This window comes from Ambystoma mexicanum, chromosome 2p (genome assembly GCF_040938575.1).
Source record: "Ambystoma mexicanum isolate Mex_15411 chromosome 2p, UKY_AmexF1_1, whole genome shotgun sequence".
NCBI classification, from domain to species: Eukaryota; Metazoa; Chordata; class Amphibia; order Caudata; family Ambystomatidae; genus Ambystoma; species Ambystoma mexicanum.
The window spans coordinates 102,035,474-102,059,782 of record NC_090923.1 but is presented as its reverse complement, the minus strand read 5'-3'; the positions used below and the strand labels follow the sequence as shown (position 1 = coordinate 102,059,782).

The 24,309-nt window shown below is 44.7% G+C and overlaps 1 protein-coding gene across 3 annotated transcripts in view; it reads right to left on the bottom strand.

Annotated features, from left to right (window-relative positions):
- LOC138566252 (solute carrier family 26 member 6-like) overlaps positions 1–24,309 on the bottom strand; it is a 1,150,832-nt gene that overhangs the window by 518,162 nt on the left and 608,361 nt on the right. For all 3 annotated transcript variants that reach the window (XM_069643338.1, XM_069643340.1, XM_069643339.1), the window contains exon 6: positions 21,714–21,878. In XM_069643338.1, the coding sequence (XP_069499439.1) occupies positions 21,714–21,878 (165 nt within the window). The remainder of the gene's footprint in view (positions 1–21,713; positions 21,879–24,309) is intronic.

Genomic DNA, 24,309 nt, shown 5'->3' with positions numbered 1-24,309 from the left:
CTAACAAAGGTTATCCCTACCACGTTTTGTTATTTTTAAAGCGTGAGGGTCAGATTAGACATTTAGACACGCAACAGAAGACTTTTTACTTTGACATCCTGATTGTTCACTTTGTTTGTTTTATTGAGGCAGGAAAACCCCTCCTAGATGTAGGGAAAGATAGGCATTTATCACACCCTTCTTTTGTTAATAAAACATTATAGCCACAAAATCATGCTGTTGTGTCCGCCTCTTACTCTGGACTCCTCACAATAGGGAAATTAGAATTTATTGGCTTGAGGTAATGCTTGCCCCAAGGGCTCTCTAAAGGGACATACGCTGTAGGACTTCTGAGGTAGTGCTTTAGCTTTATCAGACCTCTCGGGGGACTGGGAAAAGGCCATCTGGCCGCCATTTTCTGACTTCACTGGTTCATACCATTTCAGACAATGGAGCCCTATTCTTCGCTGGAAGGGCGCAAGGGGTGGTGGCCCCTATGCCCCTCACTTGAGGAGGTGGACGTCAGACATCATCAGACTAGAGCGACCAACTTGGAAGTAGAGGATTAAATAATAACGAGAGATGAGCTGGAAACGGAAGATGGAATATGGAAATAAACAAGGAGTACTATTGTTATGTTGCGATGGCATGAAGGGTCAAACGAAAGTGACATGTATTGTAAGGGGCCAGACCATGGGGAGATATTAGGGGAAAACCAATTGATGACGGGTTAGCAAGTTGGTGGTAGCTTTTGCCAGTTCTATGACTGTGATTCTCTTAGTTCTATCTCTCGGTTTTTCAAAGATTAATGTAGCAAAATACCAAGGATTGGCTAGTGTATAATGCCACGGGTACTGGTTAGAGTAACAGTTTGGAGAATGGGTAAGGCCCAGAATTAAATAGGGACAGGCGGATAATTGCATGGTGAGAGTCCTTATCCCTGTCAGGACCACTCTGCAGTGTCTCTGGTTGCTAAATGTGAATCCCCTTTCCTCTCAGGACCATGAAGGAGTGGAGTCAAAGAATGCCTGGGCGCCTGGGTAACAATGCAAGTGACGAGTGAATGCTAATTTAAATATGCAAAGGAAACTGGGCAAACAGTAATCGAAACAGGCTGAGGAAACACCAATTGGGTCGCACAACCATGATATGTTTAGGCAATTTACTAGTTTGTCTTGTGATTATTTGGTCTCATGGCACTTCATGGCACTATTTGACTCGACGTAATAAGGCAAACTCAATTTCCGACTGAGGGAACGTTCAACTTGGATAAAGTGGGAGCATTTAGAAGGGCTTTGGAGGTAGAAGGTACTAAGTTACCAGCAGTACAGTGTGGAGCATTTTCCACATGGCTGGAAGTGGCAGCAGCCAGGAGGAATGATGGGAAAATTGTAGGACTGAGGGAAATTAATGATCAACTGAGGGTACAAATAATGTTTCTGAGAGGTAGAAGAGGAATGGAAGGTGCTCAGAAGTTGCCCAAATAACTCAGGAGGGGGCATAGATAAAGACACGGGAGAAGATGATCGAGAAGATCAGGATAGTGAGACACCAGAAGATACCCTTGAATATTTCACTAGTATGAGACCACTTATACGGCAGAGGCAGGAGGAGGCACAGCAGGAGGCACCCTTGGTGGAGATGTCTCCTTTGGTGCCTTCTACCCTGTGACCGAGTGGCCTGGTGTCCACAAGGGCACATGCGTCCAGGGTGCAGCTGCCCTGATATGCTCACTCTATGATGAGGTGAGGTACGATATGTGGAAGGATTCACACCCTTTCCAAGCTCCCCTCCGGCAAGTACCATCTGGTCATGAGAACCGAGAACAACATCAGGGTATGGGCACAGTCCACATACCCTGGACATCCAGTGCCCTTATGACACTGGCAAAGGAATTCCCCAATAAGGGAAGAGCTCCAACGATTTGTGGAGTAACTGCAGACAGTAATACAGTGTTATAACCCGTTATGGGCTGATATGAATCAATTTATGATGCTAGTGATGCCACTGAAGTGATCCGATTAGTGGAGAAGGCGACTTGGCCAGCTGCCAAACCAAGCAGAGGGAACGCCCTGGTGCAGGCAAGGGAAAGGATAGTGACAGCAGTTACAGAGGTGTGTACTAGAAGGACTGATTGGTCAAAAATATCAAACTGTAAACATAATAAGGGTGAATCTCCCGATGATTACTTGTATAGGCTAAAGATGGTGTTCACTCAGCAATATGGTATTACAAAGCAAGAGGAGATAGCTCAGGTCATAGCCAACTCGTTTGTTTCCGGACTGCCTTGGAAGGTACATCTAAAGCTTAAGAATGTGTGTATAGGCTGGCAGACCAAGCCATTTGCGGAGATGGTGACAGTGGCAAATCATTGTGTCACTTGCCAGGAGCAGAAGGAAATGGTTGAGAACAAACTTATGATGTTGCAGATACAGAGTCTTTAGAGACAGGTGCAGGGGCAGCTGGCACACAGGGCCAATCAGGCCCAAAAGGGGGCTGACAAAAAGCTAGAGGCATAGCCGGAGGACCGGCAGGTCCGTAGGTATACCAAACCAAGCAGGGGGTATATATGGGACAGCTGCAACAACCGTGACAATGGTGCCAGCTCGATCAACAGCAGGTGTGGGGAGCACAGGGTCAGCACGTGCAGGGAAATTGAAATAATAGAGCCATGGAACCAAACCCATTGATTTTTAATTATTGTAAGCAGCCGGGCCATTGGAAAAATTAGTGCACATTTAATCCACAGAGGGCACAGCCACAAGATAACACTGCTCCCAATAATGCCCAAATGCCAAAACAAGGTGGGCAGGTCCAAATGCAGACAGCTCCAATTTGGCCTATGCGCTAATTTCCAAATCCAAACACTAAGACTTTCATCTCTGAACAAGGGGTGGGAGGGGATTTAAATGAGTTCTGAGAAACAGAAGGGGAGGGTAATCTGGAACAAGTATTATCCCAATCGAACATAAAGGTTCTTATGTACAATCTTAGGTGCAAGGGACACTGGTGCTGGGTTTGGTGGAAACAGGGGACAATAGATCTGCTTTGCAAATGTATATCTTTCCACATGTTCCTATATCAGGAGAGACAGTGAGAGCGGTAGCCATATCGAATACTACTGTTGTACACCACATGGCAGAGTCCCTCAATGTCACTTTAGGGCCCATTACAGATCAACATGGCTTTAAGTCCCACATCACCTGTACATTTACTGGGGAGAGATTTGCTGTCCAAAATGAGGTGCACCATCTATTGCACCCCAGATGGCTACACTAAGGGAATAAACAGGAGGTAGAGTAGTGGAGAAAGATAAGCAATGGTTGGAAGACATTGATTTTATACCTGTGTTTGTGGACCACCCATGATAATGAGGTGGGATATATATACACACTGCTGAACCAGTGAAGATAAAGGTAGATCCGTTTAAAAGATAACCCCTGCACACTCCAATACTCCCTGAAGCCTGAAGCAGAGGCAGGTAGTCATTGAATCTTTTCTGAGTTAGAGAATTATTGTTCCAACCAGTAGCCCATGCAACACTACTCTTTTTTCTGTGAAGATGCCAGGTAAGGGGGTTTATAGTTTTATTTAAAACTTGCAAGCTATCAATACTGTGGTGATACCTTCCTTTCCTGTGGTGCCAAACCCGGCTACCATATTGTCCTGTAGGTCACCAGATGCCATGCATTTTATGGTGGTTGATTTGTGTTCAACTTTTCCTCCTTTCCTATACATCAGAATAGTCGGTACATGTTTGCATTTTCACATAGGGGTGTCCAATATGCATGGACCTGTTTGCCTCAGGGGTATACAGAGTCCCCATCCCTCTTTTCACAACAGCTGAAGAAGGATCTGGGTGATATACCATTTCCTGGGTAGTCAGTGTTGAGGCAATACGTTGATGATGTGTTAATCACATCCCCTTCATACGAGGCTTGTAAGGAAGATACCAAGTTACTGTTGACAGCATTGGCACAAAGAAAGGACATAAGGCTTCAAAGAAGAAGCTACAGTTATGTGCCCTAAGGGTACATTATCTGGGACATGGCATTATGAAGGGATGTCGGCTGAAATCCGTCTCCTTGAAAGAGACTGTTTATAGCATACCATAGCCCCAGACTATAACTCGAATGCAAACTTTCTTAGGGGCAGTGGGTGCCGGATGGAGAGGCATGTTTCTAGGTAAGAGAAAGCGTGAAGCGCTGCGCCTTTATTGTCTTTTAAAGCCAATCTGTGTTTTCTTCTTCTTCTCCTCACAGGCCGCTGTGGTGCTGCAAGTGGATGAGAGCGCGATGAGAAACAGGCCTCCGGAATCCGTTAAGGTAAGTATAGCGCTGTGCGGTTGTTTAATATTGAAAGCGAACCTGAATATGTCTCTTTTCCTTTGCAATTGTTGCTGTGGTGCTCCGGATGGAAGAGTGGCGTAGCGCAATGGAATTCAGGTAAGACTGATGGAATTCGATGTTTTGGAAGCGCGCGTTCTAATATTGTTTTTCCCTTTCTCATTATTGCAGGTCGCAATGTTCGAACAGCAGCTGTAGTAGCGGTTCGCCGGAAGTCCTTAAGCTAGTACTCACAGGTGAGTGATGTTTCTTCTTCTCTCGGTTTCCACAGATTGCAGCCCAGTTGAGGTGCTGAGTGCTGGATGGTGTTTTCTCAGGTAAGACAGAATAATCTTGTTCTTGCAGGATTACAGGAAGATGCTGAACACCAGGAGCTGGACACGGTGAGCGTCACGCTGCTGGTTGCAGAATAACACGAAGCGTGTTCTGCAGTCAGGGTGTGGTTTATATAGCCCAGGTAAAGTAGTACCAGGGAAAGTACTTCCAGGCCTGCCACACCCAAAACACTAGACCGCATGGCTTGGTTCTTAGAACTAGACTTGTGGGTGCTTCCATGTTGGATTTAAAGGCCCATGTACATAAATGGAACCTAGTTTGAACAGCCCTTCCTTCCTACATATGAGCCTGGTGCCAAAGGCGCCAGGACTGGCTCCAGGAGCCCTTTTGCAGGGGTTTTAAGGCTCTCAGGGTGGGTTCTGGTGGGAGCCTTCTTGTGGCACAACTTGTGCCCCCTCACAGTGGTCATGACATGTGCTTTAATCCTCGAAATTCTGCTGTTTCCTGTTGCTGCCAGAACCTGTTCCTGCTCCGGTTCCAGTGCCCTGTGCTCCCTGCCTGATGTCAGGTCCAGGGACAGAAGAGTTCACAAGGTTCCTGTAGGTTTGGGGGTTCAATATCTTCTCTTTGATTCTGTACTGTAACTTTGGTTTAGGCCTTAACTCTTGCTTTTAGAGTAAGGATGTGCCCCCAAGCCAAGTTGGAGGACGAGACTTTACACCCTGATTGGCTATTCAGACAATAAAGACTTGAAGGTCAACATTCTAAACTGACTTTAATTAGTCAAATCTCAGGTGGCAGGACATGCTTAAGAAAGCTCTTAATAATTAGGCCCAAAGTCCCAAGCAGCAAGATACTTCATCTGAATTTTCTGAAGAACCCTAGGAAGAGTATCTGGAGTCTGGATAGTTGAGAAACTGTAAAGAAGAAATAATCTGCAGTGACTGAAGGCAGCCAATTTCACACTCGTGTTCATCTATACTAATGTTTATTTTTTAAAGCAATAAGAACTGGGGTTTTTCTACAGTTTTTGAATAAGAATAATTTATTTGGCGTCAAAAGAAGTACTTGTTGAGAAGATGTACATTTCAAATAACGTGGGTTTGTTTATGAGTGGCATGCTATGTTCTGCGCGGCGTGCTACTGAAGGACAGAGAGGGGCATACAATCTCTAACCTGTGTCACGATCAAATAACTGCTCGGAACTGCTTGTCTTCGCGATCAGCTGCTTCTTGACAGAGGAAGTGTTTTGCGCGGCTCACGCGTCAACAGCATGGAGGCTCGTAGGAGAGGTCAGCAAGTTAAAAACTGCCAGAGACAGAAGGGTGGCTTGTGCGGCTACTCAGCGTACGTTTTGAGACATACGAGGCCTAAGCGCCCTCTAGAGGACATCCTCAAATACTGCATGTGTGGAGAAGTTGTTCATTCTCCTTTTCTTCAATAAAATTAGTTGAAAGGACGCTGTTTCGTGGACATGAGTAAGACATATGTGTTAATGAACTAGAATTGAACCATGAAAAGAAACAAACCATATCTGATCTACAATAATTGAAGAAGTAATCCTTGAACTGTAAATCAGCAAGAGACCAAAGGCCTCCTCACAAGTTGCTGTAATAGCGTTAGCGCCCACAAGTCCGGCAGTATTAATCTGAATAATGGGTTGGGCGTCAATAGTAAATCCTCATTCCCCATTGTGTCCATTGGGGTATTTTCAGCGCTAATACTACGCGCTAATACAGCCAGCGGTAATTTCCAGAAAAAATCTGGAGGTACAACAGCCCATTTAGCACCCAACTCGTGATAGGGCAAGCCCTTAAATGCAGCGGTAATACTGATACTGTTGCAATTAAGGGCTACAGCCTAACTCGTGATGAGGCCCCAAGACTTCATAGTGCAGCCAGAATAAATCTGGACACTATTCCTGAAGTAAATGTTAGCTTAGTCCCATTTAAGTAAAGACCTTACCAAGAGGATTCAAGCCAGAGTTTGTTGCCCACAGAAGAAAAGCAATTTGTCTTCAAAGAACTGACAAGAAGAACTCAGATAGGAAGTCTCTAAGCACTAGACTTTATGTACAAGTACTCTTAGCAGAGGGCAATTCAGGTATGTTATAGACTCAAGGAGTTAATGAGAGAGGGTAGTTTATTGATGATGTAAGTTAACTTATTCTTTCTCGCCCCAATGCAGATATCCGCCAGAGTCAAGACCAGGATTCTGATCAGTTTTTTTTTTTGTCCACTTCCCCTTTCCCTTAGGGGTGTTCTGGGCTCACCTGTTTTTTAAACCAGGTTGGTGGTGCAAAACCTTGGAGCTACTGTGGGGTTCAGCAGATTGTGACGACATCAAAGAAGATCTCAACCTGACACCTGGCAGCCCAACTACTCTGCCTCCCCTCCCCTACCTTCTGCATTACACCTTTGTTCTTCCTGCAATGCAGCCCTGCTCACCTTCTTGCAGTCTCCTGTCCCCTGTCTGCAGCCCCTTGCTCCCTACAACCAATTCAACTGTTCCATGCCTGCAGTTCCTTGTGCCCATAGTTGGTGTTCACCAGCTTTAGCTTCCTAGATTCCAGTCCTGAGTTTCCTTGTTCTCTGACTACAGTTCTGCCCTTGTTATTCTAGCACAGAGTTACTGTCCCTTGTATTCCTGTTACATCCTACAGTCCAGTCCTTGTTATCCTAGTCCAGAGTGTCAGTCCTGAGTTTTCCTTGTTTCTGGTCTACAGTTCAGTGTGCTGTTCCTTGATTCCGGTCCATAGTTTCTAGTCTGCTGTTCCAGTCTCCAGTAGCTTTGCATTTAGATTCGTTTTCTACTTGCTTTTCCTCTTTCATTCCTGGTCTCTGTCCTGAACTTTGACTGCCTAGTCTTCCCTAGATATTTCTCTTATCGTTCTTGTCCTTACTCATGCTTCTGTTATTCCTTTGTTCAGCCTTTGGCTGCTGGGTTTCCCATCAGGCAATCTCTGCCCCTTTGTCTTGTTTTACTTGTAGTCTATAGTGAATTTAATGTGACAGTGTGTAGCATTGTGTTTCCTCAGAAGCCATCCAATGTAAGTTCCGGCTGGACCCATACCGGCTTGTCTCGTGCAAGTACACTCCTGGTTTGTGCCATAGGGTCCAGACACAAAAGCCACTCTTGCTGCCACCTTCCATGGGCTTGCAGGGTGTGGTGTCTGTAAAAATAACTTACACAGAGGCATTGAGCTTCCCTTATAGCTGTGGCTAGTCTCTAGTCCAACCTGTGTATACACCCCTAGTGGGATTCCTCATTGTGTGTCCAGTGCATGGTTCCCATCCCTTCTTGTTCACCATTGAGGTCCGCCCTTTCTTCCTGTTCCGTTGTTCAGATTTACCTTGTTTATTCTTGCTTCTTGTTTACCCACCTGTTGTATGCGTTTGCCTGCCCCCTTACATTAGCACAGCCACCCCAAACCCACCTGGGTGTCCTCTGCAACTCCTGACACCTACAGAATAATGTGGGGAAAAGTGTGCCGATCAGACCAGGGGTGCATCCTCCCCCTTATCGCCCATTTGTAGGGTTACAGATTGATTTTCTTCAACTGCCAAAGTACAATCAGTGGCAATACCTGCTAGAGAAAGAGGATGGGCCTCATTACGACTCAGGCGGTAAGGGGTTTACGGCGGCCGACCCTTACCGCCTGATTTTGAGGTCCCTTAGCGCCATGGAGGTTTTAACACCTGCTTTTAGCAGGTGTTAAAATCCATGGCGCTAAGGGACCTTGATGTTAATTACGCCACCGTAATTTACGGTGGCGTAATTAACGCCTTCCCCACTCCCATTATGCCCTATGGGGCAAAAATGGGAATGGGAAAGGGTAAATGGGGATTGGGGACTTACCACCCCGCCAACCTCGGAATGGGGCGGTAAGTCCGCCAACCACCATGGCGTAAACGTAGTTTACGCCATGGTGGTAAAGGTACGACCCAGGCGGTAACTTACCGCCTGGGTCGTAATGAGGCCCGATGTGTTTTCCGGGTGGGTGGAAGCCTACCCCTGTAGGAAGGCAGATGCAGCAACTGTTGCAAACATATTGATTTGGGAGTTTATACCCAGGTTCGGAATACATGTATGTATTAACAGTGATTAGGGAACTCACCATGGGAGTAGAGAGACAAAGTGGGGTTTTGAAGAATTAATTGGGTAAACTGTGTAAGGAAACAGGGTTGAAGTGGCCAGAAGCCCTCTCACTGTTTCTATTTAGTATGAGAAGTACACCAAAGTGGTTTGAGTCTGTATGAAATTTTCTATGGAAGACCTATGAGATACCATGTAGCACCACCGGTGAAAACTGTACTAGACCATTTGCAATTGTCGGATGATCGATTCTTGGAATACGTCAAGACATAATTGTCTTCTGCCAGTCTCATGCACAATCAGGGTCATGCTGCTCTGCCATGGGAACCAGGCTCTGCGGGTCATTTGTTGCAACCCAGTGACAGTATCTTGATAAAGGTTCACCAAAGAAAGACAGCTCCAGCCCCCAGGTGGAAAGGGCTGTAAATGGTGCTTCTCACCTCAAACTTAGCTGTAAAGGTTTGGTGGCACCCAACATGGGTTCATGTGAGTCACTGCAAATGGGTGGTAGCCCCCGCAGTGTAGTTCCTGTTTCTTTGCTGATCCGTCTACATGTGCTGGCTTACATTAATGAAGTTATAGGAGAGCATGACTCTATTGTGCAAACTATTTTAGCCATGAAAATATTGTCTAACGTTGTGGCATCGGTTTATGTCAGTACCTGGCCGTGGGAGAAGAAAAAGTGGATAGTGCATTGGCAAAGGGGAATCTGCAATCTAAATGGACAGGAAGAATAGGGCGTCAGTGAAAGTGTACTCGAATCTACTGATGTCGATTGCCTTTTTTCAGACAATTTAGGCAATAAAACGTGTGCTATGATTCAGCATTTACAGTCCCCAGAAATGGACATAGGGAAGTTTATGACGTATACTCAAGTGTATAATCAACGGTTATGGTACAACACTGTGTCGAATCTGAATAGAGCTGTTTATGGATCCATAGTGTTAAATACAACTGTAGCCACGGTTTTGTTTACTGTTCCTTTGTCTGCTTTTCAGTTGACTACCCATTACCATAATTGCACAAAGGGGACTTGAATCCAGTTAGCACAACAGCAAAAGAATTGGTTTGACAGACGACAGAAAAGGGTAGTAGTCTATAAAATGTGGAGTGGGGCTAATACTGCACTTGCAGCCTGGGATATTGTAGAGAAGCCCCTCAATGCTCACACAAGACAAAATAAAACCCACTAGGGAAAAAGACCCAGCACACCTCTTGCAAGGAGAAAAAAAGGTGTATTTCCACAAAAATAGATATGCGCCAGCAAAGCACTCTTCTGCCGTGGAACGATCTGCAAAAATCCGCAAAAGCAACACTTTAAAAAGGCGCAAAGGTCACAAATCAGAGTGGCTGGTCGGCGTGACCCTCTTCATAGGCTACCTGGTCAATAAGGGATGCCAGGTCAATGGTCTCAGCCTCTTCTGTCCATCTTCTTCCACATGGGCTCCTCCTCACACATCAGCGAACATACAATAATTGCCAATTAGGAAATAAAAACAAAACATTCTACATCTCTCAGCTAATGTGCACCTGGTACTGCAGACACGGTGCAAGAAGATACATACATTAAGGCCATATCATTGCACCCACTAGTTTGATTCCAGACACGTCTGCCCCCATCCAAGGCTTCCCTCCCTCATTTTAGCTATGTCGTTTTAACCCTCCAGGCACACCGCAGCACAAATCACGTGACCTATGCTGTAGGCAACTGATCCCTGTGTTCTGATCTTTTCTGATCGATTGGGGGCTTAACAGTTTTGTGGTCGTAGGTCTGGAGCTGACTGGTAGTTTGGAATGCTAGGGGCCCTGCGAGGGTAAGGTTTTGGGTGAAATTACTTAGGACTGGGAGAGGGAAGGGCAGAGGCTTGTGCCCGCCTTCTTGTGGGATAGTTCTTTGCAGAGGGCTCTGAACCCCTTCGTGGCCTTGCAGGGTGCATTCATTCTGATATACAAATGCTGACAACATGACACAATGAAGGGTCTATGAATCTCTACGGCTCTGGCCTTTCCCATTGGTCATGCTATAACCTATTCCTGCATGCATACACTTATTTTCCCGTGTGTGGCTTCGGCCTGCGGGCCTAACTGCAGCGCAACGCTAGGCCTCGCTTTCAGTATGGCGGCAATGATCTAAGATGGCGTTTGATTCCCATTGTACTTTAAAGCTAAGAAGACAACAACAGTGTTCCATAAACATGCGCTGTCACATTCACATAACAATGAGACTGGTCATAAAATAAGTGTCTTGATGTTTTATTCAATGATTGATACTGTTGTAGCCGACACATGTTTCGACCATTTGGTCCGTTTCAAGGCACAGTATCTTATCTTACTGCAATATATTGTATGGACCACTCAGTTGTTGTATGATGAAAGACGCCTTATATTGGCTCCATATAGCCTTCCAAGTTGTTAGACGACGTTGACCATGTGAATAAGCCGGTGCACGGCCCCACGAAAAGTGATGTTCCAATGTCAGCATCCTCCTGACCAGCCGTGTGATATTCAACGCTCGCTGCCGATTTCATAAAATAATCAGGGTGCATGCAAATTAAGAAAGACATTGAGATTTGTATTTGGAACATCACTTTTCATGGGGCGTGGCGTGTGAAGAGGTGCAAGATTATCTGAACACTCAATTGATAACAATCAGAGAAAATGTGTGACATAATAGCTGGCGAAGACTGTTGGAAGAATGACTCTGGGATACCAGACGTCTATGGCAATGGAGGAATTTCTGGAAGTACAGTGGCTGGTAGTGTGAGGTACTGTGAGGATCATTTTCAGGGCATCCGCCAATCAAAGGACTATGGGCGCTGGCCAGCAATATACAGCCTGGAGAGTGGGCAGGATGTGATGTGGTGGATTATGCATCACGAAATATGGGTAATCAAACCACCCACCAAAGCCTCCCGATATCGGATCTCTGCTCCCTGGATGTCCGCTGATTTGTAGTTTAACCCTGGTTCATTTTGGGAGTTGATGCCTTTGCACCCCCAACATTGAAATGTTTGAGTAAGCTGAGTGAGGGACAGATAGTGTTGGTTAGTAAAACTGCCAGAGTGTCATGTGCATTTCACTGTTATACAGGTATAAGCAGTTTACTGTTTTAGAAAAGGACGGTAAAGGTGAATGTCGAGTTTTTCAAGTGGTTGCCTAAGTTAGAACCAGATAGATTACAGGATTTAGAGGAAGTGGAAGAAGCAGTAAGACATGTAACAGATGTGAAAAATAGTTTGCAAGTGTTGAAGACAGTGTTTAAAGAAGACAAACAAGCATTTGAAGTGGCTCATCATACAGCCAAGATATGTGCTACAGGAGAGGTTTTGTGTGGAGTAAATCAGGACGTGTCTGTACAGCCTTACGTTACCACTGCAGTATATCCCTTAGTATTTTCTCAGGGGTAATCTGGTATTGTACAAGATGCTGTCGCCAGTCAGGAGCAGTGGTATTACAAAATGGACCCTCCAGCCCGCCTCTTCTTAGGTTGGACCCTGACCGTAGCCCCTCCTTCGCTCTGCAGGAAACTGTGATGTTACCGAAGGAATTGGGTTGGGAAAATTGCTGGAAACCCATGAAGATGATTGTGTTCAATGTAAACACTAATACTTGTATTGGTAGATGGTTTACCTGCATAATTGAAAATCAGCAGTAGACCATAGTCAGGGGAGGAATAGAATAGAATTCCCTGTACAAAGTTAAAACAGGTGAATGGGGAAGATGCCGGGTGCAAGAAGTGTAGTGAGATTATTTGCGCAGTAAGTGCAAACGGGGTCTGTGAAAATTGATGGCACCCTGGGGTGGGGAGAGAAGAGGATGTATGTTAGGATGATGCCTTAAAGGCATGTGATAACGAGTGAACATAAATGAGGGTAAACAATGTGGAAGGAGGAGTTTAGGAAGACATCTGAATGCTCAAAGTATCACCCTTTTCTATATGCCGGAGTGTTTATTATTTTTCTTTTCTTCTGGTGGATATTGGAGAGGGAAATCATAATTTATTGGTTTGAGGTTATGCTTGCCACAGGGAATCTCTAAAGGGGCATGCGCTATATGACTGCTGCGGCAGCACTCTCAGCAGCTCTCAGGGTGACTATGAATGCCATCTGGCCGCCATGTTTGGGTTTCACTGGCTTATACCAGTTCAGGCAATGGAACCCTATTCTTTGCCGGAAACTCATCTGGTGCGGTGGCCCCTATGCCCCTCACTTAAGGTGGTGGATGTCAGACCAGAGGGACCGACTCAGAAGTAGAGGGTCACGTGATGACAACAGGTGGGATGTAAATGGAGGACGAACTATGGAAATATACAAGATGTACTATTGTTATGTCTTGGGACAGGAAGGGTCAAACGGAAGTGATATGTATTCTACTTGACCAGACCATGTGAGTAAGGGTAAGGCGAATTGCAGGCGGTTTGGGTTAGCTTGGGTTGTGGGTTAGGGATGTGCTGTCCGTTTATTAGTTTGACAACTTGCAATAACTGGCATCTTGCCTTGTCCATTCTCGATGAGACTCCTTAGTCCTTTGTTTTGTTTTGCGTTGATAATGGTTAGATGCACTTTCTCGCCTTTTGACTTGGAGTGCTTTCGATAGCGCTGTGATGAACTTTTCGATATATCTGTGAAACTGAAGACCCTGAGAAAAAGGAACCTTCCACCTTGGAGCCACACATGCCATCAGTTTGTGAGTTTGCAAGCGGTGGGGTGTTTGTGGTTGTACAGGCTTCATTTTCCAAAAGCTCTGTCAGTATTGACTAACACATGTTCACTCCACTCCCTTGAATTGCAGTTGCTGCAGCCATCTCCATTGTGTACTCCAGCACTAGAAGACCATGAGTGCTGTTACTCATCTTGCTGGCATGGTTGCATACTGACAGGTGGTGCTTTTTCATGTGGGCTGCCTGCCCCAAAGTACCCAGATGGGAACCTAACTTGCCCGCGCTCAAGTAAGGCACAAAGTCCCATACTGGTGACTTTGTGTGCGTCAAGGAGATTTTTCTGCTGAATCCAGTTTTGGAGCCTGGGGTTAGATCCATTAGGTCCAATAGGTACAGGCGTATGGGGCAGGTAGGGCCAGAGCATGTTTTTGCCAAACATACCATAAACCCAATGCCATTATAGGGTTACTTTCTGAATGTCGGCCGATGGCAGTGTGCTGAAAAGAATCACGGTCGTCACACTGGGTCCCCAGACCCTCAATGGTTCCCCCATCCAAATGGTGACCCTGTGCCTACCAAGTAGTACAGTTGTGGGATTGTTGGCAGGCACACTTGGCTGTCATCTCTAACCTCTGGGTTTCCTGTTGGTTTGTCATTGAAGACTCTACTCACCAGCACCACTGATGCTTAATGAAAAGGCTGGCAGTGTTTACGTCTGGGTCTTGAACTCTGTGCAGAAGCCGCGTAGTTGTCAGTCACTCAAGCAGTAAAGTGAACAACAGCACAACCTCAGATTTACAGTCCCTCAAGTGAGTAAAATGCTGTGACCTTTAGTGAATGGGTCAAAGTAAAAAGGTAAAGTGAAAACATCCATGGATTGTTAATTCCCCAAAGGTTATTAATGTTTCTTATTGAACTGTCCATTAAGAACCATAATGTCTCAGAAAACCTTTGACAACGCGCCTACTCCCAAAAGCGCAGGACCAGTATTCAAACATGTGTTGCTCTGCGTTGTCTGTCTTCCTGGCACTAATGTTTCATAGTCTACCTAAGTCCGATACACCTTTTTAGTTTGGGCTGATTGGTGCGCTGAGAAGATTGATAGTGCTTTGTGTATTCCTCAACAAGTGAAGTAGCACCCTGCAAAAGGACAGAAACAACACAGAATTGTGCAGAATGCATGGTCTGCAAGGTAGTGGAGGAGGTGCGCTTGCACTATAAAAGGCGGAGCTGCGCTGTAACCTTGAATGCATTGAGTGCACTTCTGGCACCAACTTCACAATCTCTGATCCATGGGGTTTTAGTAGGGTAGGCCTTCCCCGACAGACTTTGACAATGGTGTGACAAAGAGGACTTGTCACAGCAAATTTGGCAACATGGGAAGCACCTAAGCTTTTATGGAAATACTGTGGGATAGCAAGATCAGCCCTCTAATAGGAGGTAAGATCAAATAATGGTTGTACCTTCATAAATGATGCCAATAACTGGGAAGCAGAAGCCTGCGGTATAGTAAAATTGTGGTTTTGTCAAAAGTCGTTTAAAAGGCAGTGCCTTCTCGGCATTGCATAAGGGTTTGCAGTTGTTGACACTGATCTGGAAGCTTCTGTACTGTTTGTCGAAGAAGGCTCTGCAACAAATTGCCCATAAGGGCCACATTAGTAGGTTCAGAAAACCTAGTAACTTACAGGTATGTTCACTGTGGCTGGCTATGCAGATTAGCAAGTCAAGAACCATGTCTAGTGTGGAGGCAATCTGCGAGGTCAACATCCATAGAGAGGCAACGGCCTCAAATGGAAAAGAGGTTGACAACCAGACATGTAAACCATTGCTCTCACTCTCTCCTGTCAAGTTTAGAGGGAATGCTGAGAAGGAAGGCTGGGTTAAAAACCCTAAGTCAATCATGGAGGCAGGTGAAATGGATGGTAAACTCTGTACCAATTAGACACGAAGGGATGACGTATAGCCTCTGCTAAAGTACAGCCTCTGCCACACAAAAATGCATTCTTGGGGATGACTCTTCTTTCTCCAACATTGAAGTGGTAGATAGAAATGCTAGCTGGCCCCAACATTGGTGGAGACAATGGCCTCATTACACAGACGGCAGTAACCATGGCGCTGTTAGCACCATGGTTGCCGCCGGTATTTTACCGAGTACGCCATGGTGAATGGCGGAATTACCGCCCTATTCCAAGGTGTGTGGGGGCGGTCATTCACCATGGCCCTTCCCCATTCCCATTTTTGTCACCATAGGGCTCAATGGGTATGGGGAAGGCGGTAATTACGGTACCGCTAATTGCGGTACCGTAATTACCTCCTAGGTCCCTTTGCGGATCCCGTCCTTAACGGCTGGTAAAACCTTACTGCTACCAGTAAACCCTTACCGCCATCTGTGTAATGAGGCCAATATGTTTCAGCATGGCTCATTAGGGAAATATAGATAGGGCGCCGAGTACCCAACTCTACCAACCTAGTAGAGATAAACCTTGGGAGGGACTGAAAGAAATATTTTGTAACAACTAAGATTCAATGAAGAGGTCAATAGCTACCCAAGCCCAACAATTCGATCAAGCGAAACAGTGAAACAACTCTCCACAAGAGTATTGGACTTGGTGCCCAAGCAGATAGCCTACCCAAACACTGCACTTGAGAAGGTCATGGAGTAAATCATTTTGAAATAGTTCTTGCAGGCACTTTCCAGAATGGCAAATAAATCAGTAACACAACATCACCAGCTGACCCTAGAAGAAGGCATCAGTATTGCATCAGAATATCAGTGGCAGGTGCAGACCATCTATCCCCAGTTGGAAACACACACTTCCCTGGCACATTCACTGGTTGAAGCAACACAAAAATAATGGAAAGGAGTAGGAGGAGGAGGGTTATAACAAACCAATACATTTGAAGAGACATTACCAGGACAAAGTGCAAGCAAGCCAAAACATCACTTTCTCCAAAGCACTTTAATGTTACAGCTGTGGTGAGTGTGGCTATATCTCCCATGCCTGCACACAAACAGCAGGGTGAACCGATGGACATTAGATCAGAGTAGCTTAAACAAAGTGATGCACATAATTACAGAGAGAAAAAAATAACAGAGAATGCTCACTGTGTGGTTTGCGGGAGATTGAACCAGCATTTTCAGTTATAGATCGAAAGCAGCAATGGTCTAAGAAGATGGCCAAGAGCAGGGGCAAGAAGGAGGAATAAAGAACAGACAGCTCATTTTTAAGAATTCTCTAAAAGTAGGGCCCTATGAGAAGTTTCTTGCACTATGTGAGTAAAAACAGAGAGATCATACCTAAAATAGAACACAATTATCAAGTGCTTTAAAAGTCGGTGATGGCCCATGGGGACCGCAAGATGTGCTTTAAAGCAAATTTTGTAAATAAAGGACAGCACGACCCACAGTGACAGTGGCAGCTATGCTAAAGAATAGATTCTTCCAAAATCGACAATTTCTTTAAATATCTAAAACAAATCTGAATGTGTAAATATTGAAATTAATATGTCATGTAATCCAAAGTGGACAACCTATGACCTTTGAGTAAAGGATACTTGGATCCAGCTCAACACGCATTCCTGGGAGAGAAGCACAGAAATAGCCAAAACACAGAAGACAATATTGCCAGGGAATGCCATCTAAACATGGAACTGCTTCTAACCATGGTAGGGATAGAACATTCCAAAGGAGTGCAGGAATGCAATTCTGTTCATTTGCCACTCCTACAGACCTAAATAGCCTAGGGTGTTGGGACATGCAACAAGCAGGCTGAAAATTACGCCTTATGAGAGAGAAGCAAACACCCCAAACAGAAGAGAGACTGATGACCGAACAACACATCCACTCAAATGGGAAATTCAAAAAGGCCCTCCGCATTTTACGTAACTCTGCCCTTTCAGTAGTCCAGTAAGTTTACAATAAATGCTGAGAAGTCTGAGCTGTAGGCGCATAAGCCAATCAAATACAGGGGAAAAGTATGGAATCTCCATGCCATTCAGATCCCATGTGGAGGGATAACAAAAGAGCAAGTTATTGGAATGATAGGAGTTACCATCTAGACTTCAAGAAGAAAAGATCACTCGAGTTGCTGAAACTGCACACCCTGGTATACGACAAGTAAGAGACATTTTCCATTGACTTCTAAATCGCAGACAATCTGTGCTTAAACTCTTTTGAACCCTGAATGAGAGACTGAACCTGTGCATAAGTGTTGACTGAACCCTGAATGGTAGAGTGAGCCTATGAATAGTGTTCACTGAATCCCAGTTGGGAGACGGAATCTGCGAGTAGTATCCAGTGAGTACTAAATGGGAGACAACTTGTGCACAGTCTCACTGAACCCTGAATGAGAGACTGAACCTGTGCATAAGTGTTGACTGAACCCTGAATGGTAGAGTGAGCCTATGAATAGTGTTCACTGAATCCCGGTTGGGAGACGGAACCTGCCAGTCGTATCCAGTGAGTACTGAATGGGAGACAACTTGTGCACAGTTTCACTGAACCCTGAATGGGAGATTGCACCTCTGCATAGTATCCGCTGAACCCCGATGGGGAGAATGAACCTGCCAATCGTTGACATTGAACCTTGGAATGAAGACTGCATTTCAATGTTGTTCCAAATGATACCAGAAAGTGCTGAGAATCCTAGCGGCACTGTTAACCCTGAACGTGTTTTGTGCTCTGCAAGAAACTGTGGATCGCAAAAGAACTGTGGATACGAAAAGTACTGTGAACCTCAAAAGCACTCTGGTCTCCAAAAGCACTATGGACCCTAAAAGCTGAGTTGCCTCCAAAAGCTCAGTGGACCCCAAAAGCACTCTGGACCTCAAAAACACGGTTAATCAGAAAAACCTGGAATCCTGACAAGGATTATAGAGGTTGAAAGCAAAGCTTCTGGAAGTCATGGAATCCCATGTGGAAACCCAGCATTCATTTGTTTTGACTAATATAGAAAGAAAAGCGTTTTCCCAGTTCTTGTGTCTATATGGCACATCATTTTCTGTCAATAATTCTTTTTGAAGCAGGATTGTGAATTCTCCTTATGAAGGATGGTCCCAAATGTAGATAGGTTCAATTGTAAGTGCCTAAAACCAGGCCCGGCTCTGCCTGAAACCCATTAGAGTTTTCTTTTTCTTTGAAGGCCCCAGGCTACCTTTTTAGATCAGAAATTAGTCCTTCTGTAAAGTTGAGGACCCTCTGGTCCAAGGGCCATTCTAGGACAAGGCAAATATGTGGCATCCCCCTCAGCCACCACCACTCAGGGAGGCCAAATTGGTTTTAGGTTAACTTAACAAATAGTACATTTGCCATGTAATGAGTCAGCAACCGACCATATTACCAAGGCAGCAGAAAACATCTCAGCATTGGCTCCTTCTGGAGGAAACTGTACTAATATTCTAGGAATCCTGTGTGTAGAGGATTGATTATTTAGAGGTTTGACCACTGAATCATTCAGATTAGTTGTGGTTGATAAAAAGGATCCTTCTAAGTTCTGACCGAAGGTTCCTATAAGTCCAGCAGTGACCGGAGTGCTCATGCAAAGATGGTTGACTACATAGACAGTTTATTTTCTGTTTTTGCACAGTTGGCTGGATAACTTAATGAATAAGCAGACATTAACAGCAAGTGAAGCACCCCGAACAGGTGATTATTGCTAGTAGAACCTGAAGCCACCCCTCAGAGTGCTAAGAGCAAAGTATTTGTGTGAAACAATGGGTAATGGCGAGCACAAGGCCCCTTGTTTCTTACAAACACTTCCTCACCTTAACTTGGAAACCATGTAAACGGAGGCCACAACTCTTCCATTTCTACGGCAGGCAGGAGCGTGAAGTGAGGAGCAGAGAGCCACAGAGGTGCAAGGACCATGGCAGCCACAGGTAAATGGAGGCCAAGTAAGGTAGGGAGTGGTGGGGACAGACAGGGTAGGTTGGCGGGGGATGGAAAGGAAAATGGCCAGCGGGTGCATGAAGCACTCGGGTTGCTCCGAACAGGGCAGGGTCATGTGAGGCAACCTGGTTTGAGTGTGCTAATGAAGAAGCTGGGAGGGACCACTGTTTTTATGCTAGGTAAAAAACAGTTGTATTCCACTACTTTTCAATGGTCGGTAATGGCTTAAAATGGTTTCTCCGGCAGAGATATCATGATTTCCTTTGGAGGTAGGGTTACTGTGCATATTGTGGGCTGTTGAGGATCAGTCCTGTCCTTTATATCGATTGATTAATGGTCTTCAGATAAGAAGCAGTTTTTAAATTAAAAGCTGAGATCCCAGATAAGAGAGAACTTACAAGATCTTTTGTTTCAGGCTGTTCCTGAGGGAAGGGGATTTGTAATTTTTTTTTTTGATTGCTTAGATTTGGCAATCCAAAAGATGAGCTAATTTAAGGATGGATGAATACAAAATAGAAGGGATTGAAAATGTTATCACACTGATGTGACGTAACAGGCCTAATCAGAATGCTTCTGATTTTTTGTAGACTAATTAAAGTAGGCCTTTTTTCAGGCCAAAAAAACCCTTAAAACCCTCTTTTTTAAAGAGAAAGTAGACCTAGAGCCAGGTCTGGGAGAGCATGTCCTAATAGAAATGCAGTAAGCACAATTCCCGCTAAATGCCACAAGATAAGAGTATTTCTTGCAAAATTGGAAAATAAGATCGCACATATGATGTTCTTACATACAATATATCCAGAGGTATGTTTCCTATTAATGCCAGCTAAAGCATGGTCAACTCTCTTCCATTGGTCAAAAAGAAAATGTGTACATAGAAAAACATTCAATCTTGTATGTTTGTGAAGAAATAATTCTACACCTTTCAGCTTTGATGTTTTGTTTTAAGGCAAATATATTTGACAATGTTGGGCTTCTCTGCCCAGATGGAGTTCTCCAGATGTGAATGCATTTCCCGCAAAATGCAACTGGCATGACCTGGAAAAAGGTCTGAAATGCAGTCGATTGGTTTTACGCAGGCCTACTTCTGGGTTTATGTCTGATTGTTAAAGTTTGATCACTGAAAGATTGGGACAAAGAATACAAGGGTTTCAAGTTACAGGAGACTAGTTATGCAATTGCCACAGAATCATAATTGCTCCCTGAAGGGAGTGATCAACTCCAGCAAAGACAGGGAGTGGAGGGTGTGAAGTCTACCAAAAAGAGATTCTTTGATGATCAAAGGGGCAATATTTTCAAATATGGTTGGCCAATAGCCCAAGATGAAACCAAATTGGATCACTTCAATATTCCACGGATTTGAGAAGGAAACTGGAACTCTTGGACATCATCACACCCTGTTACACGTTTTATACATTACTTGGTAATGCCCTTGCTCTACTCAATGTCCAAACGTTTTGCTGTTTTCTTATTTCTGTTTCACTGTTATGATATTTCTCATATTTTGCAAAAGGGAATCATTTAGCAAACCTTGGAAATTATTTATTAATATCATCATCTAATATGCTTGCTTAAAACAAATCAATGCAATACTGGTGTTCCAAAGGAAAATTTAGTAGAGCCTTAGTCCTTTTGTAAGTGGACTACTTTTGAGAGTTTTTGTGTTGGAATTATGAAAGCAAAAAAAGTAGATAAGGCACAAAACCGACCTTCAAGACTCATCCAGGGTCCTAGGAGCCAAGACCACATTTTGCCTTCCATCCTGAAAGGCGATACAGGAACAGACTTTTCTAACAAGACTTTAATGATTATTTTCTTACTGAGCTGAATCTAATCCATATGATCAATTGAAAAGAACAAAGCCTTGCCTTACTGCGAAATATCTTGGCAGATGGCAAGTGACCATCTACGATGCTGTTTTTTGGAATATTTGAGGACGGTTACCCACTATATGGTACTGTTACAGAATATATCAATAGCAAATGTTGTTGTGTTCAACCCCGTGAAACCGCCCTCTCCTATTATTTATTCCCTATTCCCCACCTACCCTATATATTCCCTTATCACGGCCACCCCCTATATTTTTCAATATACTGCCGATGTAACAATGTTGTACCGTCAGTATACAGAACACTATTTTTGTCTGGATCTGAGTGCAAAGGGAGACCTTTTGGCTACAGGACCACATAACATATTTACTTTGATAAACGTTTGGATCATTATCATGGTGCCCACTCATATCGGGTTTGGTTTTTGCAATGGCATATGACTAACAATTACCTGCAAGGTATGCCTCCTGAATATTGAGCCTCCTTTCCCAACTTAATTCATATATCCACTTTCTTTCTCCTGTTTAGGCATCTCACAAGTAGCAATTGCTGTTGGTAAGCACTGTACAAATCACACTGATCAAATAAAGACCTGAAAACAACTTATTAGCACAAATGACTTGACAGGTGCTAGCTTTACTTACATAAATCATCGAGAGTGGACGGCTCCCCTGACTGAAATGCAGGCCAAACATGTTTTTCAGCTGAGACACTGTGACGTGGATGGCGGCGGCTGTGGTGTAGCCGCGAACCAGCGGCTCTGACATGTAAATGACCACAAAGCCAAACTGCAGCAGTCCCATGGCGATCTGAAAAGCAGATGCAAGAATTGATTAGAGGCGTACCTGTCCTGCGCCCTGTAAGTCCTACCCAGGAATGAGAGCATAGAAGACAGGAATGCAGGAAAGGATGAATGGATACCAGCAAAGAGGCACTGCAGCACCTTGAAAATCATCGCCCTCAGTTAGCCTGTCAAAGCAGTCCTTATTTTTCACTCTTATGCAGGCGCTTCCAGCGGTTACATTTCAGAGAAGCAATTCAATATATTGAGGCCCAAAAGAAGGCCACTTGTTTGCTTAAACTTCATTAATCAGAAAATATATTTCATCAGCATGCGTCCAACATTGTGTCATGTAAGAAAAATGAGCTTTAAGGACCTACAAGCTACTAACATTTTAACCAGGCTCTATAGATGAACAAGTTACTTACCCATAGGAACGTTCTTTCGATTGGATGCAGACGAAGTTGCAACACCCCTGGTTGAAAGAGCCCTCAGATGTTCTGGAGGGTCCTTACCGGCCAGTCTTTACTTGCCGGTCTGTAACATTACGATATAGTTAAAATGATCCATCTAGAGATAGTTTATTTGGTGATGGTTAGACCCAGTTTGTGGCCTGTATACCCCATGAATAACTGGTCATCCTGCCGCAGTTTAACCAATCCAGAAATGTAGAAGCTCAGTGCACATCTAGGGTCGAGCCTGTGAAGTCTCTCTTCCTCTTTCCCCGGATGAGATGGAGGATAGAAAAGAAGGTAATGTTATCTTCTGAGTAATGAGAAACTCAGAAACGACCTTGGGGAGAAAGGTAGGCTTCACCTTTAGTACCACTCTGTCTTTGTGAAAGACAGTATGAGGAGGTTTACAGGATAAAGCCTGTAGCTCACTCACCCTTCGGGCTGATTTAATTGCCACTAAGAATACAGTTTTCAAAGTAAGAAGTCTTAAAGGACAAGAATGTGAAGGTTCGAAAAGAGCACCCTTTAAAACGTTTAAAAGTTGAGATCCCACAGTGGGACATGAAAGGGTAAACATTAGTTAAACCCTTTAAGAATTGTATTACTAGAGGAATCTTAAAGTAGGAGACTTCCTCTGAAGAGTGCTTAAAAATAGAAAGCACTGCCAGGTATCCTTTGATGATACCAGTCTTGAGCCCCAAAATTACCAGGCGTAATAGAAAGGATAATACCACCACTGTATTACATGAAAAAGGGTCAACATTCTCATCTCTGCACCAGCGGCAGAACTTATTCCTGCGGCAGCGGTATAAAGATTTGGTTGTTGTCCTTCATTACGTCACCCGGCAGGTCCCAATCCTTGTATCGCAGCCTCTCAGAAACCATGCGTAAATGTCGGTGGGTCCTGATATCCGGATAGAGAACCTGACCCTCGTGAGAGAAGGTCCTCTCGTTGCGGAAGACGAATCGGAGGGCAGATGTACAAATCCGGAAGGTCCGGATACCACGTCCTCCTGGCCTAGTCCGGGGCAATTAGGATCATGGATTTCTTGAACCTTCCCAACCTCCTTATTACGGGAGGAATCACAGAGACTGGAAGAAATGCGTATAGGAGTGGAAATTCCCAGTTCACCACAATCGCGTCTCCTAATGCTCCTCTTGGGGGAAATTCCCTTGAGCAGTACAGTACACACTTCGAGTTGGCACAGGTCACAAACAGATCCAATTGAGGGGTTCTCCAAAGGGTGAAGATCTCTTGAAGCACTTCCTGAGCTAGTTCCCACTCGTGGGAGACTGTGCTCTGCCTGCTCAGAGCGTCCGCCGGCATGTTCTTCTCTCCGGCTACGTGAACTGCTGATAGAGAGATTCCTTCTTGTATTGGCAAAAACCAGAGCTGCATTGCCTCTCTGTACAGTGGTAGTGACCCTACACCTCTTCTCTTGTTGAGGTAGTACATGGCCACTGTGTTTTCCGTCAGTATCAGGACATTCTTTCCCCGTACAGAGGGCAGGAAGGGCTTCATCGCTAGTCTGATTTCCCTCAGCTCTAATAGGTTGATATGTAATTTGGACTCCGATGGAGACCAACGACCGCTGATGGTGAAATCGTTGGTATGAAATCGTTGGTATGGCCTCTCCACCCTGTAAGTGAGGCGTCCGTCACTATTGTTATCGCCGGCCATGGTTGCCAAAACGGTTCTCCTTTCAAGATGTTCTCCCGACAGGCCCACCACTGAAGATCCAGTGCAACTCTGTTTGGAATTTGTAGGAGATATGACATACTTCACAGGAAATGCATCGAATACCACAGATCCACGGATACAATGCTGGCAGCGACTTCCTGAACATTGAGCATTCAGAGCAGGAAGCAAAGTTACAAGTTATAACTACAGGAGACCTCAACTCACCATGCCACTTATCGCCCTTTGTCACAATCCACACCCATCCACAAAAACAATATCATTGACCACAATCAACATTGTTCATCACAATACACAATTGTCCA